We start from the raw sequence: 14246 nt of genomic DNA, 5'->3' as shown, positions 1-14246 counted from the left end.
AAGCTACGGGACGCTACGGGACGCGACATGACGCTACGGGATGCGACATAACGCTACAAGACGCGACGTTACAGGACCCGACGCTACGGAACTCGACATGACGCTACAGGACGTGACATGACGCTACGGGATGTGACATGACGCTACGGGACGCGACATGACGCTACGGGATGCGACATNATATTGTTATTGACATTGAGCATACATTTTTTTAAATACCTTCGCGAAGTAAAACTTCTTTACGTAGTACTTATTATTATTCTGTGATTATATAGAGAATCGCTTTGTACATAATCGACAAAACAACCCTTCCTATGGACTCATCATCATCATCTCAGCCACAGGACGTCCACTGCTGAACATAGGCCTCCCCCATTGATTTCCACAATGGCTGGTTGGTAGCGGCCTGCATCCAGCGCCTTCTTGCTACCTTTATGAGTTAGTCCGTCCTATTTGGTAGTCTATATTGGAATCTTCGGCCGATTGGTGTAGTGGTTCAAAACGGACTACTATGCTGAGAAGGTCCCGGGTTCGATTCCCGGCTGGGCAGGAATTGAAATGTTGAATTTTAATTTCTGTGACGGGTCTGGGTGTTTTCTATGTATAATATGTATGTATTTACAAAAAAAAACTATTTAAGTATGTTTATATCCGTTGTCTAGTACCCATAGCACAAGCTTCGCTTAGTTTGGGGCTAGCGGCGCAGTGTAAGGATATTTATTATTATTATTATTATTTATTTATCTCGGTCCAATGACTACCGATCGAAGGTTGCTAGTAATTTAAAACTCATTCATAAGCAGAAAAAAAGGTTATTTATTTTTCCTCTTAAATCTATACTTCTTTGCCTCTTACAGTACAGTAATTACAAAAATATAAGCCTTATTTGTATTGTTCTTAGGTTCAAATTCGAGCCGGGCTCATACGTCATAGTGCCTTCCACCTTCGAGCCCAACGAAGAAGGAGAATTCTTACTACGTGTGTTCTCTGAAAAGGACAACAATATGGCGTAAGTTTTTATTAAATTTTTTACTTGAGTTTTTAGGTTAGTCATCGATAGATAGAAAGAAAACTAACAAGAAAAGATAATAAGAAACACAAAAGAGAGAGAAGAGAGTTATGTATCTTTTTTTCTTTCGGTTATTTCGTCTAAGTTATAGTTTCGTCGGTTAAGTCGTCTAGTACCCATAGTACAAGCTTTGCTTAGTTTGGAACTAGAGGCGCAGTGTAAAATGTCCAAGGATATTTATTTATTATTTATTATTATTTAAGTTAATGTACTTTTTTTTTTCAGAGAAAATGATGAAGATATCGGCATGGGTGATGTTGATGATAGGGTAAGTTACAAAATTCCATGACATACCTAATTATGTAATTATTTTATTTATTACATATCTTTATTTGTCACTAGCTTTCCGCCCGCGGCTTCGCCCGCGTGGAATTTTGTTTGTCACAGAAAAACTTTATATCGCGCGTTCCTGTCTCAAAAACCGGGATAAAAACTATCCTATGTCCTTTCCCGGGACTCAAACTATCTCTATGCCAAATTTTATCAAAATCGGTTCAGTGGTTTAGGCGTGAAAGAGAGACAGACAGAGATACTTTCGCATTTATAATATTAGTATAGATGACAGAGTGACATTGCAAGGTGTTGCCAATTTATTAAAAGCGACCCAGAAGCAGTAACATAATCGATTTACATGAAGAACATTTTTTTTTTCATAATAAATTATTTCTAAAATAGCATGGTATGGTCTGGTCTTTGTCGTATGGATTTGGCATTTTTAGTTTGGGATTAGATGGTGGCAAGCATATTAATTAAAATAAAATAAACTTTTGTTAAGGCTGACGCACAACTAAAGTCCGGTCGCCGAGCAGATAGAATTTCGTCCAATGACCCCAAGCTACCCATCCTTATCGCTCGCGCGTAATTATATTGCTGTCGCGACTGTGCGACGGGCGCCCGCAGTGAGTGTGCAAGCGCGATAGCAACATAATTACGCGCGAGCGATAAGGATGGGTAGCTTGGGGTCATTGGACAAAATTCTACGTGCTCGCAGACCAGACTATAGCTAGAACAACATTGTCTGTGAACCTTTTGTTGGCAATAAATGACGTTTTACTTACTTTTTTATTACTTCAGGTGAAAGAAGTAACCCCGAACCCTGAACCTGCGGATCCTGTTAGAGACTTCTTCAACCGCCTGGCCGGCACTGACGGCGAAGTGGACTGGCAGGAGCTCAAGGAGATCCTGGATTATGCCATGAGAGAAGGTACGTCATACTTGATCACTTAACGTTAGCAGTTATAAGTTTTGTATATGACGCTTCCCACTCAGTCACACTGTAAACTGTAACACTGTGACTCGTTGGGAAAAAATCCCATCAAGTCACTGTTACTCGTTAAGAGTCTGTTCACTTACCTACGGCTACCCCACCGGATGTTAGTACTTATAGGTTTTGCATACGACGCTTCCCAATCAGTTACACTATAACCTGTAACACTGACTCGTTGGGAAAAAATCCCATCAAGTCACTTACTCGTCAGGAGTCTGTTTACTTACCTACCCCACCGGATGTTAGTAANCGGGATGCGACATAACGCTACAAGACGCGACGTTACAGGACCCGACGCTACGGGACGCGACATAACGCTACGGGATGCGACAACGCTACAGGACGTGACATGACGCTACGGGATGTGACATGACGCTACGGGACGCGACATAACGCTACGGGACTCGACATGACGCTACGGGACGCGACATGACGCTACGGAACGCGACATGACGCTACGGGATGCTTTATAACGCTGCAAGATGCGACGCGACGCGACGTCTGTCCTACGCGACTACGTAGCACTACTCATACATTCGCGCGCGTTGCCTTGTTCGTCGTCTACCTAAGACACCTAGGTTAGACCCCCGTGGGCCTGGTCCGAGGCCACGCGTACTCCGTCACGCGCGTCAAGTACGTGGACATCGAGACGCCCGGCCGCGCCGGCAAGATCCCGCTGCTCCGCCTGCGCAACCCGTGGGGCAACGAGGCCGAGTGGAACGGGCCCTGGAGCGACAAGTGAGTGCACAAGGGACGCTACAGGACGCGACGCGACGCTACGGGACGCGACATGAAGCGACGAGGCCGAGTGGAACGGGCCCTGGAGCGACAAGTGAGTGCACAAGGGACGCTACAGGACGCGACGCGACGCTACGGGACGCGACATGAAGCGACGAGGCCGAGTGGAACGGGCCCTGGAGCGACAAGTGAGTGCACAAGGGACGCTACAGGACGCGACGCGACGCTACGGGACGCGACATGAAGCGACGAGGCCGAGTGGAACGGGCCCTGGAGCGACAAGTGAGTGCACAAGGGACGCTACAGGACGCGACGCGACGCTACGGGACGCGACATGAAGCGACGAGGCCGAGTGGAACGGGCCCTGGAGCGACAAGTGAGTGCACAAGGGACGCTACAGGACGCGACGCGACGCTACGGGACGCGACATGAAGCGACGAGGCCGAGTGGAACGGGCCCTGGAGCGACAAGTGAGTGCACAAGGGACGCTACAGGACGCGACGCGACGCTACGGGACGCGACATGAAGCGACGAGGCCGAGTGGAACGGGCCCTGGAGCGACAAGTGAGTGCACAAGGGACGCTACAGGACGCGACGCGACGCTACGGGACGCGACATGACGCTACGGGACGCGACATGACGCTACGAGACGGGACGCGACATGACGCGACGCTACAGGACGCGACATGACGCGACGCTACAGGACGCGACATGACGCTACGGGACGCGACATGACGCTACGGGATGCGACATAACGCTACGAGACGGGACGCGACATGACGCGACGCTACAGGACGCGACATGACGCGACGCTACAGGACGCGACATGACGCTACGGGACGCGACATGACGCTACGGGATGCGTTATAACGCTACAAGACGCGACGTTACAGGACCCGACGCTACGGGACGCGACATAACGCTACGGGATGCGACAACGCTACAGGACGTGACATGACGCTACGGGATGTGACATGACGCTACGGGACGCGACATAACGCTACGGGACGCGACATGACGCTACGGGATGCTTTGTAACGCTGCAAGATGCGACGCGACGCGACGTCTGTCCTACGCGACTACGTAGCACTACTCATACATTCGCGCGCGTTGCCTTGTTCGTCGTCTACCTAAGACACCTAGGTTAGACCCCCGTGGGCCTGGTCCGAGGCCACGCGTACTCCGTCACGCGCGTCAAGTACGTGGACATCGAGACGCCCGGCCGCGCCGGCAAGATCCCGCTGCTCCGCCTGCGCAACCCGTGGGGCAACGAGGCCGAGTGGAACGGGCCCTGGAGCGACAAGTGAGTGCACAAGGGACGCTACAGGACGCGACGCGACGCTACGGGACGCGACATGAAGCGACGAGGCCGAGTGGAACGGGCCCTGGAGCGACAAGTGAGTGCACAAGGGACGCTACAGGACGCGACGCGACGCTACGGGACGCGACATGAAGCGACGAGGCCGAGTGGAACGGGCCCTGGAGCGACAAGTGAGTGAACAAGGGACGCTACAGGACGCGACGCGACGCTACGGGACGCGACATGAAGCGACGAGGCCGAGTGGAACGGGTAACTACCAAAAGGATGCGTATATCAACATTGACAAATCCATAAGTATAAAAGGCAACCCTTACTGTTTATCGATAATATAACATAACGTAGGCATCCGCTAAAAAACAAACAAAAAGTAGCGTACTTCGTTGCTCCAACTCATAAATGACCCCTTAGTTTTTGATTCCTACCAACTTTCAGATATAAAATTGTCTCTGCCTGCTGATGTCTTTCCCAAACACTGTGATATAGGTCAGAGTTGACCTGTGGGGTCGCGAAGCCTCTTTAAGGGGGTCGTGAGAGGTCGTAAAAACCACGTCATATTCGGTCCCTAAAACATCTTGTAACATTATAAAATGCATGAATAAAAAACGAACGGTCGGGGGGTTGCAAAATATTTTTTTCATCCAAGGGGGTCATGTCATGAAAAAGGTTGAAAACTACTAATCTAGGTATTTTCAAGGCGGGAGTGAATGCAGTATGCACCACCCTAAACTGCGTCTAAAAACATCAATGTGTAATGAGGGCTATCGTTTTTATACTTAACAGTTGGCACCCCTGGCGATTGACAGGACCTTACTCTACAGTGGCGCCATCTTGATGAGTGCAAATGCGATAGTCCTCCTATCACTTAGCGCTCACCAGTTGGTGCCACTGTCTTCGCTACTAGCAAGTGACAGGACCTTACTCTACAGTGGCGCCATCTTGATGAGTGCAAATGCGATAGTCCTCCTACCACTTTAGCGCTCACCAGTTGGTGCCACTGTCTTCGCGACTAGCAAGTGACAGGACCTTACTCTACAGTGGCGCCATCTTGATGAGTGCAAATGCGATAGTCCTCCTACCACTTTAGCGCTCACCAGTTGGCATAACGCTACGAGACGGGACGCTACAGGACGCGACATAACGCGACGCTACAGGACGCGACATGACGCTACGGGACGCTACATGACGCTACGGGACGCGACATGACGCTACGGGATGCGACATAACGCTACGAGACGGGACGCTACAGGACGCGACATAACGCGACGCTACAGGACGCGACATGACGCTACGGGACGCTACATGACGCTACGGGATGCTTTATAACGCTACAAGACGCGACATGAAGCAACGAGGCCGAGTGGAACGGGCCCTGGAGCGACAAGTGAGATCCTTCACCATTATCATTTCAGCCCCTGTGTCCCGATTACGCTAATTTTTAACGTCTCCAATACATACGCGCTTCTTCTCCAGTTGCGCTCCGTTTTTCATTCCAGCTGAGGTGCAAATTCGGTATCACGGTAATGGACGTACCTTCCTAGTATTTTCATTGTCACATGATATATTTAGCTTTACGTTTACGTCTATGCTTCGTTTCAACCAACTAGCTGTCAAAACGACACCGCGATACGAATTTGTCAAAACAGCTGATGTTTGTTCGTCGTCCGGGCACGTTGAAGATGAAAATTTTAGCGTAATCGGGGCCCAAGACGTCCATTACTAAACATAGGCCGCCCCAAGAAATCCAAAATAGCCGGTTGACAACGCCTTCCTGCTGCCTTTATGAAACCCTGTATCCGTTTTGTGGATGGACGTTCCACACTACGTTTGCCATTACACAGTCCCCATTCCAGAACTTTGCTATCCCATCGGCCGTCAGATCTGCATGCATATGCCCTGCCCATTGCCACTGCAGCGTGCTAATCCGTCGGGCTATGTCTGCGACTTTAATTCGTTTACGGATCCCCTTATTTCTGATTCGATCTCGTAAAGAAACGCCTAGCATAGGCCTCTATGTAGCTTATGATGTGTTTCCAAAAAAGTATTTAAAAGTATGTTTGTATCCGTCGTCTGGTACCCATTGTACAAACTTTTCTTAGTTTTGACCCAGCTGGCGTAGTAAATGTCAAAAAAAAATTCTTATTTACAAATTTTGCAATTCACAGATAACAGACTGCATATTTTCATTGCAAAATTTATTTATTTATTTATTAGGTACACCAACAAAGTCACATACATAATACAGTTCATACATTTTAACATGGTTTAACACATGATACGTATATGACCTCAATTACAGGTATACACAGCATTTCTTTTTGCAATGTTAGGGTAATTATAAAATTAAAATTACCCCCATTACAACCACATAGATTCCACAGTGTTCCATAATTCCATTAACGTTAACTTTAATTTCAGGTCTCCCGAGTGGAGATTCATCCCCGAGTCTGAAAAGGAGGAGTTGGGTCTAAACTTCGACGATGACGGCGAGTTCTGGATGTCGTTCAAAGACTTCGCCCAACACTTTGACAGGTGAGAAATACCCTTCTTTTTAACTTGTTTATTTTAGTCATTATAGGTCGCGCAACGTGAGTTGAGGCCATCAACACAAAAAAGATTTGTATCTGGATATGCTGTTTGCACTGACAGTGTCTCACGAGTTTTAAAGACTGTCGTTTCAGCCGAAAGACGTCCACTGCTGGACAAAGGCCTCCCCCAAGGATTTCCACAAAGACCGGTCCTGCGCCGCTTGCATCCAGGTACCTCCCGCGACCTTCACCAGATCGTCGGTCCACCTAGTGGGAGGCCTGCCCACGCTACGTCTTCCAGCTCGTGGTCGCCACTCGAGAACTTTCCTGCTCCAGCGGCCATCAGCTCTTCCGAGCTATGTGCCCCGCCCACTGCCACTTGATTTTAGCGATTCTGCGGGCTATGTCAGTCACTCTGGTTCTCCTACGGATCTCCTCATTTCTGATACGACATACTTAAAGACTGTAATCCCTTGAAAAGGCGGCTGACAAAAGTGACTGAGTTTCTTGCGCTGCTTCTTCTCAGCACTGGCCCATTTATTGTCCTGAAGCAGTGGTAGGGTTAATACTGGGACGTGTAAAAGTGCTTTTTAAAAGCCTATTTGCAAAAATAAATGAGTTTTTTTTTATCACTTGCAAACGTTTAACGAGAGCGGGGTAGCCTAGTGTACTTGATATTTGAACATTAATGAAATGTGATACGTGTGTCCTGTATTCAAATATAACATCGGTGAAAATACGTCATGTTCCCCTCAACTTTCATTTCGTGAGTGTAATCAAATGTGTACATGCTAAATAGTCTTGTGCTAGCCAATTCTCTGACCTTCTTTCAAATCAAATAAAATAATTTTATTTGCAGAATAAAATGTCATGATAATGCAGGTATCAGTTCCAATTATGTTCTTTTTGGGTTCCATACTAAAAAAAGAACCCTTTGAGAATAACTCAATTTCTGTTACCTTTTAAAAAAACTCAATGGAATTACATCTTCTCATTGATCTGGATTAATTTTGTAACACATTTTTACATCTTTAACATTATTCTTTCCAGAGTGGAGATCTGTAACTTGAACCCGGATTCCTTGGACCCCGAAGAATGTCCTGAAGGCTGCACTAAGAAGTGGGAGATGTCTGTGTTTGAAGGGGAGTGGGTTCGAGGTTAGTAATTACTATTACTACTAATATTATTAAGATTGTATATTGATTGTATTGTTGCAGTTGAAAATATTTAGCGCAAACGAAGCGCTGTTTGTATTTGTGAACAATTTAAGAAAGTTGCACAGAAAAACTTTTCTTAAAACAGGACAACGTCTGTCGGGCAGGGTTTGGAAGGATAATTATCACGATAATTATCGGTTGATAATAACAAAAAAATGCGCTCGTGAAAATGAACTGTATTCGAAGTTTTCGAACGTATTTCCGCACTTGCGTCTAGTGGTAGGCGTTAATCAACATAGATAGTTATAAAACCTATTTAGCTCCACAATGATCACTAGTTATCTAGCGTCAAAATATTTATCTATTTTCTAAGCTTTATGCGACTAGCGAAGAATAACTTTACAACAATCAGCAACCAAAAACATAAAGCAACATTCGCAATCAGAATTTCTTATGAAACGATATGACAATGTATCTTATACTGTTGATAATTATGATGAAGCGTAATTATCTTGATAATTTCGAACCCTGCTGTCGGTACAGTAGTAAATAAACGAAAAGTTTCTAAGCTTAACGTTTTAACCAACAAAAATGTTTATCTTTTCGTTTACGTGTCTCGCAGGTGTCACGGCGGGCGGCTGCAGAAATTACCTGGAGAGCTTCTGGCGTAATCCACAGTACACCATCACTCTACGTGACGTGGATGAGGGAGACGATGAGAACAAATGCACGGTGAGTTGTATGCAGTGATTGACGTGCTTTCAAAGTTCAGTCGCTTCACCGTGAGTTTATAGTTGAAAGATTTCGAAACGTCAAATGGCAAAGATTGGAAATATAGACCCAATATACTGAACTGTCCTATCTGGGACATTGACAGTGGGGCGCCACCGTCAATACCGGATCGCTGGTTCCGGTTTTTGCCATGTTAGAAACAGTTGAACGATAGTGGCGCCCTCCTGTCAATGAGTTTGGTGGGACAGTTCAGCGTGGGTCATCTATAAAAGACAACTTCTCATAATGTCTATTTCTCACAATGACAAATTCGCATTTGGTAACTTCACATAATGACAACTCTAGAAGAACTAGAACTCTAAAAATAATGAAAATATAATATCAATAAGTAGTTGACATTATGCGAAGTAGACCAAATGCGAATTTGTCATTGTGAGAAAAAGACATTATGAGAAGTTGTCTTTTAGCGAAGACGACATTTTAAGAAGATTCGCTCTCAAACCAAACTCAATATGTGCTGAAAGTTTGATTTTACGACCGAATAAAAGTCACGCGAAACTTTACTTTAATAATGTAATGTAAATGTAATATCGCGCACCGCAGAATAGCTTAAATCAAGTGGCAGTGGGCGGGGCACATAGCTCCTACAGCTGATGGCCGCTGGGGCAGGAAAGTTCTTGAGTGGCGACCACGAGCCGGAAGTCGCAGCGTGGGCAGGCCTCCCACTAGGTGGACCGACGATCTGGTGAAGGTCGCGGGAGGTGCCTGGATGCGAGCGGCGCAGGATCGGTCTTCGTGGAAATCCTTGGGGGAGGCCTTTGTCCAGCAGTGGACGTCTTTCGGCTGAAACGAACGAACGAACGAAACGCATCTAACCATCCAAACAAAGGAATAATTTATTTATTGGCAAAAGTTCGGGCTGGCCTAGTCTATTTCCAAAATCTAATTAAAATAATGTTTTCTTTTCTTCCAGATAATCGTGGCTCTCATGCAGAAGAACCGTCGTTCGCAAAGGCACCAAGGCCTGGAGTGCCTCACCATTGGCTTCGCCGTATACCGTCTGCCTGACTATGGACATGTGCCCAAACCATTAGACGTTAATTTCTTCAAGTATAACGCTTCTATTGGACGGTCTCAAGCTTTTATCAACTTGAGAGAGGTGTCTGCTCGGTAAGTGTGTTATGGCGGATCATTTTTCATCCCCACCCCACTGTTTTTTTTACTTGACTTGGCTAATTTCCGCGCAGTGTAAAAGCGCCTTTATAGCAATCGATTTGAATAGAATATCGATGTATTAAGTATCGATAGAACAGCTCTTCCAACTACGGTCATATGCCTAAACGCTTCTATTGGGCGTTCGCAAGCTTTTATCAACCCGAGAGAGGTCTCTGTTCGGTAAGTTTGTTATAGCAATCGATTTTATATAGTATCGATTTGTATATAATCGACAAAACAACCCTTCCTATGGACTATGTTTCCAAAACTCTAAAAAAATATATTTGGAAGTCTAAATTGCAAATCCTCCTCCTTGGTCCAATGACTACCGATCGACGGTTGCTAGTAATTTAAAACTTTCATTCATAAGCAGAAAAAGGGTTTATTTTTTCCTCATAAATCAAAAATTATTATCTATATTATACTTGTTTGCCTCATACAGTAGAGTAGTTATACAATTATAAGCCTTATTTGTATTGTTCTTAGGTTCAAATTCGAGCCTGGCTCATACGTCATAGTGCCTTCCACCTTCGAGCCCAACGAAGAAGGAGAATTCTTACTACGTGTGTTCTCTGAAAAGGACAACAATATGGCGTAAGTTTTTATTAATTTTTTACTTGAGTTTTTAGGTTAGTCATCGATAGATAGAAAGAAAACTAACAAGAAAAGATAATAAGAAACACAAAAGAGAGAGAAGAGAGTTATGTATCTTTTTTTCTTTCGGTTATTTAAGTTAATGTACTTTTTTTTCAGAGAAAATGATGAAGATATCGGCATGGGTGATGTTGATGATAGGGTAAGTTACAAAATTCCATGACATACCTAATTATGTAATTATTTTATTTATTACACATCTTTATTTGTCACTAGCTTTCCGCCCGCGGCTTCGCCCGGGTGGAATTTTGTTTGTCACAGAAAAACTTTATATCGCGCGTCCCAGTTTCAAAAACCGGGATAAAAACTATCCTATGTCCTTTCCCGGGACTCAAACTATCTATGCCAAATTTCATCAAAATCGGTTCAGTGGTTTAGGCGTGAAAGAGACACAGACAGAGATACTTTCGCATTTATAATATTAGTATAGATGACAGAGTGACATTGCAAGGTGTTGCCAATTTATTAAAAGCGACCCAGAAGCAGTAACATAATCGATTTACATGAAGAACATTTTTTTTTTCATAATAAATTATTTCTAAAATAGCATGGTATGGTCTGGTCCTTGTCCTACGGATTTGGCATTTTTAGTTTGTGATTAGATGGCAAGCATATTAATTAAAATAAAATTAAATTTTGTTAAGGCTGACGCACAACTAAAGTCCGGTCGCCGAGCAGATAGAATTTCGTCCAATGACCCCAAGCTACCCATCCTTATCGCTCGCGCGTAATTATATTGCTATCGCGACTGTGCGACGGGCGCCCGCAGTGAGTGTGCGAGCGCGTACGATAAGGATGGGTAGCTTGGGGTCATTGGACAAAATTCTACGTGCTCGCAGACCAGACTATAGCTAGAACAACATTGTCTGTGAACCTTTTGTTGGCAATAAATGACGTTTTACTTACTTTTTTATTAATTCAGGTGAAAGAAGTAACCCCGAACCCTGAACCTGCGGATCCTGTTAGAGACTTCTTCAACCGCCTGGCCGGCACTGACGGCGAGGTGGACTGGCAGGAGCTCAAGGAGATCCTGGATTATGCCATGAGAGAAGGTACGTCATACTTGCTTACTTAACGTTAGAAGTTATAGGTTTTGTATATGACGCTTCCCAGTCAGTCACACTGTAACACTGTGACTCGTTGGGAAAAAATCCCATCAAGTCACACTGTTACTCGTTAGGAGTCTGTTTACTTACCTACCCCACCGGATGTTAGGAATTATAGGTTTTGTATATGACGCTTCCCAATCAGTCACACTGTAACACTGTGACTCGTTGGGAATAAAATCCGAACAAGTCACACTGTTACTCGTTAGGAGTCTGTTTACTTACCTACTCCGCCGGATGTTAGTAGTTATGGGTTTTGTATATGACGCTTCCCAATCAGTCACACTAATGAATGTTATTAGTATTGAAAGAATAGTTATGTTACAAATATCATTTCTGTGCGTTTTAATTTGCAATTTTGCTATTTACGTAGTTAGATTTGTAGTTTTGCATAAATGAAATTTATTTCATCGATATTGTTATTACATGCATTACAACTTGCCCAATTAATCTAAAGTTCTGATCAAAATATCTGAAATAAACATTACATTAGCTACACTTATAATTAAAGCGAATCAGACTATACATTACATATAGTTCGTTTTATCCACGAAGACGCGCCCCACCACTTTTTGGTCGAGGGAAACGCGGGGTGCGGGGAGTTTGATCCGAGCAATCCGAGCGTCATTATTGTAGTGTGCGTGTGCACTCATGGATGATTTAGCGTGTACCGATAACACTCAAACATTAGCGGAAGAATGGTGGGGCGCGTCTTCGTGGATGAAACGATCTATACAGTACCTTAATGTTTGCCATTGTCCTTACAAGATTACACAAAATAAATGCTATACCTACCTACCGTCTGTTCGCCGAGAGTTGATAAATATTATGAAATGTCTTGCAATAGCGACTGATTATCGCATTCTGTATGGCGGGCGTGGTACGAGCCACACAGCTGTCGTCAAGCGCCCCGGCCGGCGGGCGGCGGCGGCCACAGCGTGACCACTTTTAGTAGATTTCTACTTTTTTGGTAGATTTGAGGCAAAGAGAACGATGATTTAGTAGTGCGAAATCGTTTAGTAGATTTTGGTAGATAATCGGTATTTTTAGAACATTCTTATAAATGGTAGTCCAAAATTAAATTGTAACCGAGCCGAGAATCCAGGCCAAAAAAAAAGCGTCTCCGGTGAAAATTTCAGTGGCATAAGACATGGCCTTAGTATCAGAGATACTCCTAGCGACGCAAAATTCAGTAAGACGTTGAATGAACGCTCGTACGCAAGACTTACCGTCATATTTAAGCCTACCTAAGTCTACTGCTCCTCCACGATCACAAGTGACAGAAATATTTAGAGGTGGGGCAGCAGAGGTAGTCGGACATTCTGAATTGCTTGTTGGTATTAAAGAATCGGTAACCGTATCTGTATTAATTTTTAAAATATCTGTATACTTTTTAAATTCAGACACGCAAAATTCAAATTGTTCGTCCGTATCTTTATTGCTAATGATTCGGTTTATGCGGTGGTACAAATGGTTTAGATAGTTTTGTGTACGTAACAAAGTGTTCCTATCTAAATTTGATTTTAGATTGTTTTTAACCTTGCTGAGTCTCTTCAACACCTTTTATATCGTCAGCAGGCTCCAAGGGACTATCTAAAATGTCCTCAGAAGGAAATATCGGTCCTAATTTTGCAATTTGTTTGCGCAAATCAAAAACAGTAGCAGCAGGAGTAGAACCTCTTATGAGAACTTCATACTCTAGTTCCGATTTTTGCAATGATAAAAATTTAACTTGATGACTCATTTTAAAAATTACTTAAATTATGCGGAACCTTCAAAAATAATTATGTAAAACCAAATTAATTCGACAAAAATTCAAACCACGGCTCAAAAAATATGTACGGAACCTTTAAAAATATTAAAATTGATTTGAGATATTATATAGACGGTCCCTACGTACAATTCAGTATCTACCAGTTCTGTGAATTGCCGTTTTTGTTTGCAAAACCTTCAGAGGACCCAACAGTTGCGGCTCAGTTCAAAAAACATACACTTTTTATTCAAATTGAACCTTAAAACGCCAAAAAACAAATCCCGCAACTACAAAATTAGAACGATTTCCGCAGTAAAATTACATTAGTGGGAGTTACGAAATTTTACGCTGGACTTCACGCTTATCCCCGCGCGCCCAGCCCCGTAACTGCCACTTTAATTCGCGCAGATCGAGTGAATTGATACGTAATTTATGAAGAAAATAGGTATTATTATGGTTTCTAACCTAATCTATTTCACTCAACATTATACTAACGGCAAATTAATCAATTAACTGTAGGAACCTGGTAGTTGCGTTGTTTCACTAGGGAAAATTAAAGTTACTATTATAAGTAAGTGGCACTTACCTATTGTACGAGTCAACTCGCACATTTTTTATAACTAAGTAATTTATTGTTAACTTGCATTTTATTCATGCACTTTGGCCAGCTACGCCTGACCTACATTTGGGACTTTGGTAGTTTAACATT

The 14246-nt window shown here is 43.9% G+C and overlaps 1 protein-coding gene across 1 annotated transcript in view; it reads left to right on the top strand.

The window, feature by feature from the left end:
- The window catches only part of CalpA (calpain A), a 60745-nt gene that overhangs the window by 34564 nt on the left and 11935 nt on the right, over window positions 1-14246 (top strand). Inside the window, exons 8-14 of the mRNA XM_028313156.1 lie at window positions 6811-6924; window positions 7971-8077; window positions 8700-8809; window positions 9783-9979; window positions 10511-10618; window positions 10778-10820; window positions 11601-11730. Of these exons, the coding sequence (XP_028168957.1) occupies window positions 6811-6924; window positions 7971-8077; window positions 8700-8809; window positions 9783-9979; window positions 10511-10618; window positions 10778-10820; window positions 11601-11730 (809 nt within the window). The remainder of the gene's footprint in view (window positions 1-6810; window positions 6925-7970; window positions 8078-8699; window positions 8810-9782; window positions 9980-10510; window positions 10619-10777; window positions 10821-11600; window positions 11731-14246) is intronic.

The sequence above is a fragment of the Ostrinia furnacalis genome, unplaced genomic scaffold (genome assembly GCF_004193835.3).
Source record: "Ostrinia furnacalis isolate ACB-3 unplaced genomic scaffold, ASM419383v2 OfSCF4153, whole genome shotgun sequence".
NCBI lineage: Eukaryota > Metazoa > Arthropoda > Insecta > Lepidoptera > Crambidae > Ostrinia > Ostrinia furnacalis.
Note: the sequence above shows the minus strand (reverse complement) of the source record. Positions and strands in the feature narration are given on the sequence as shown.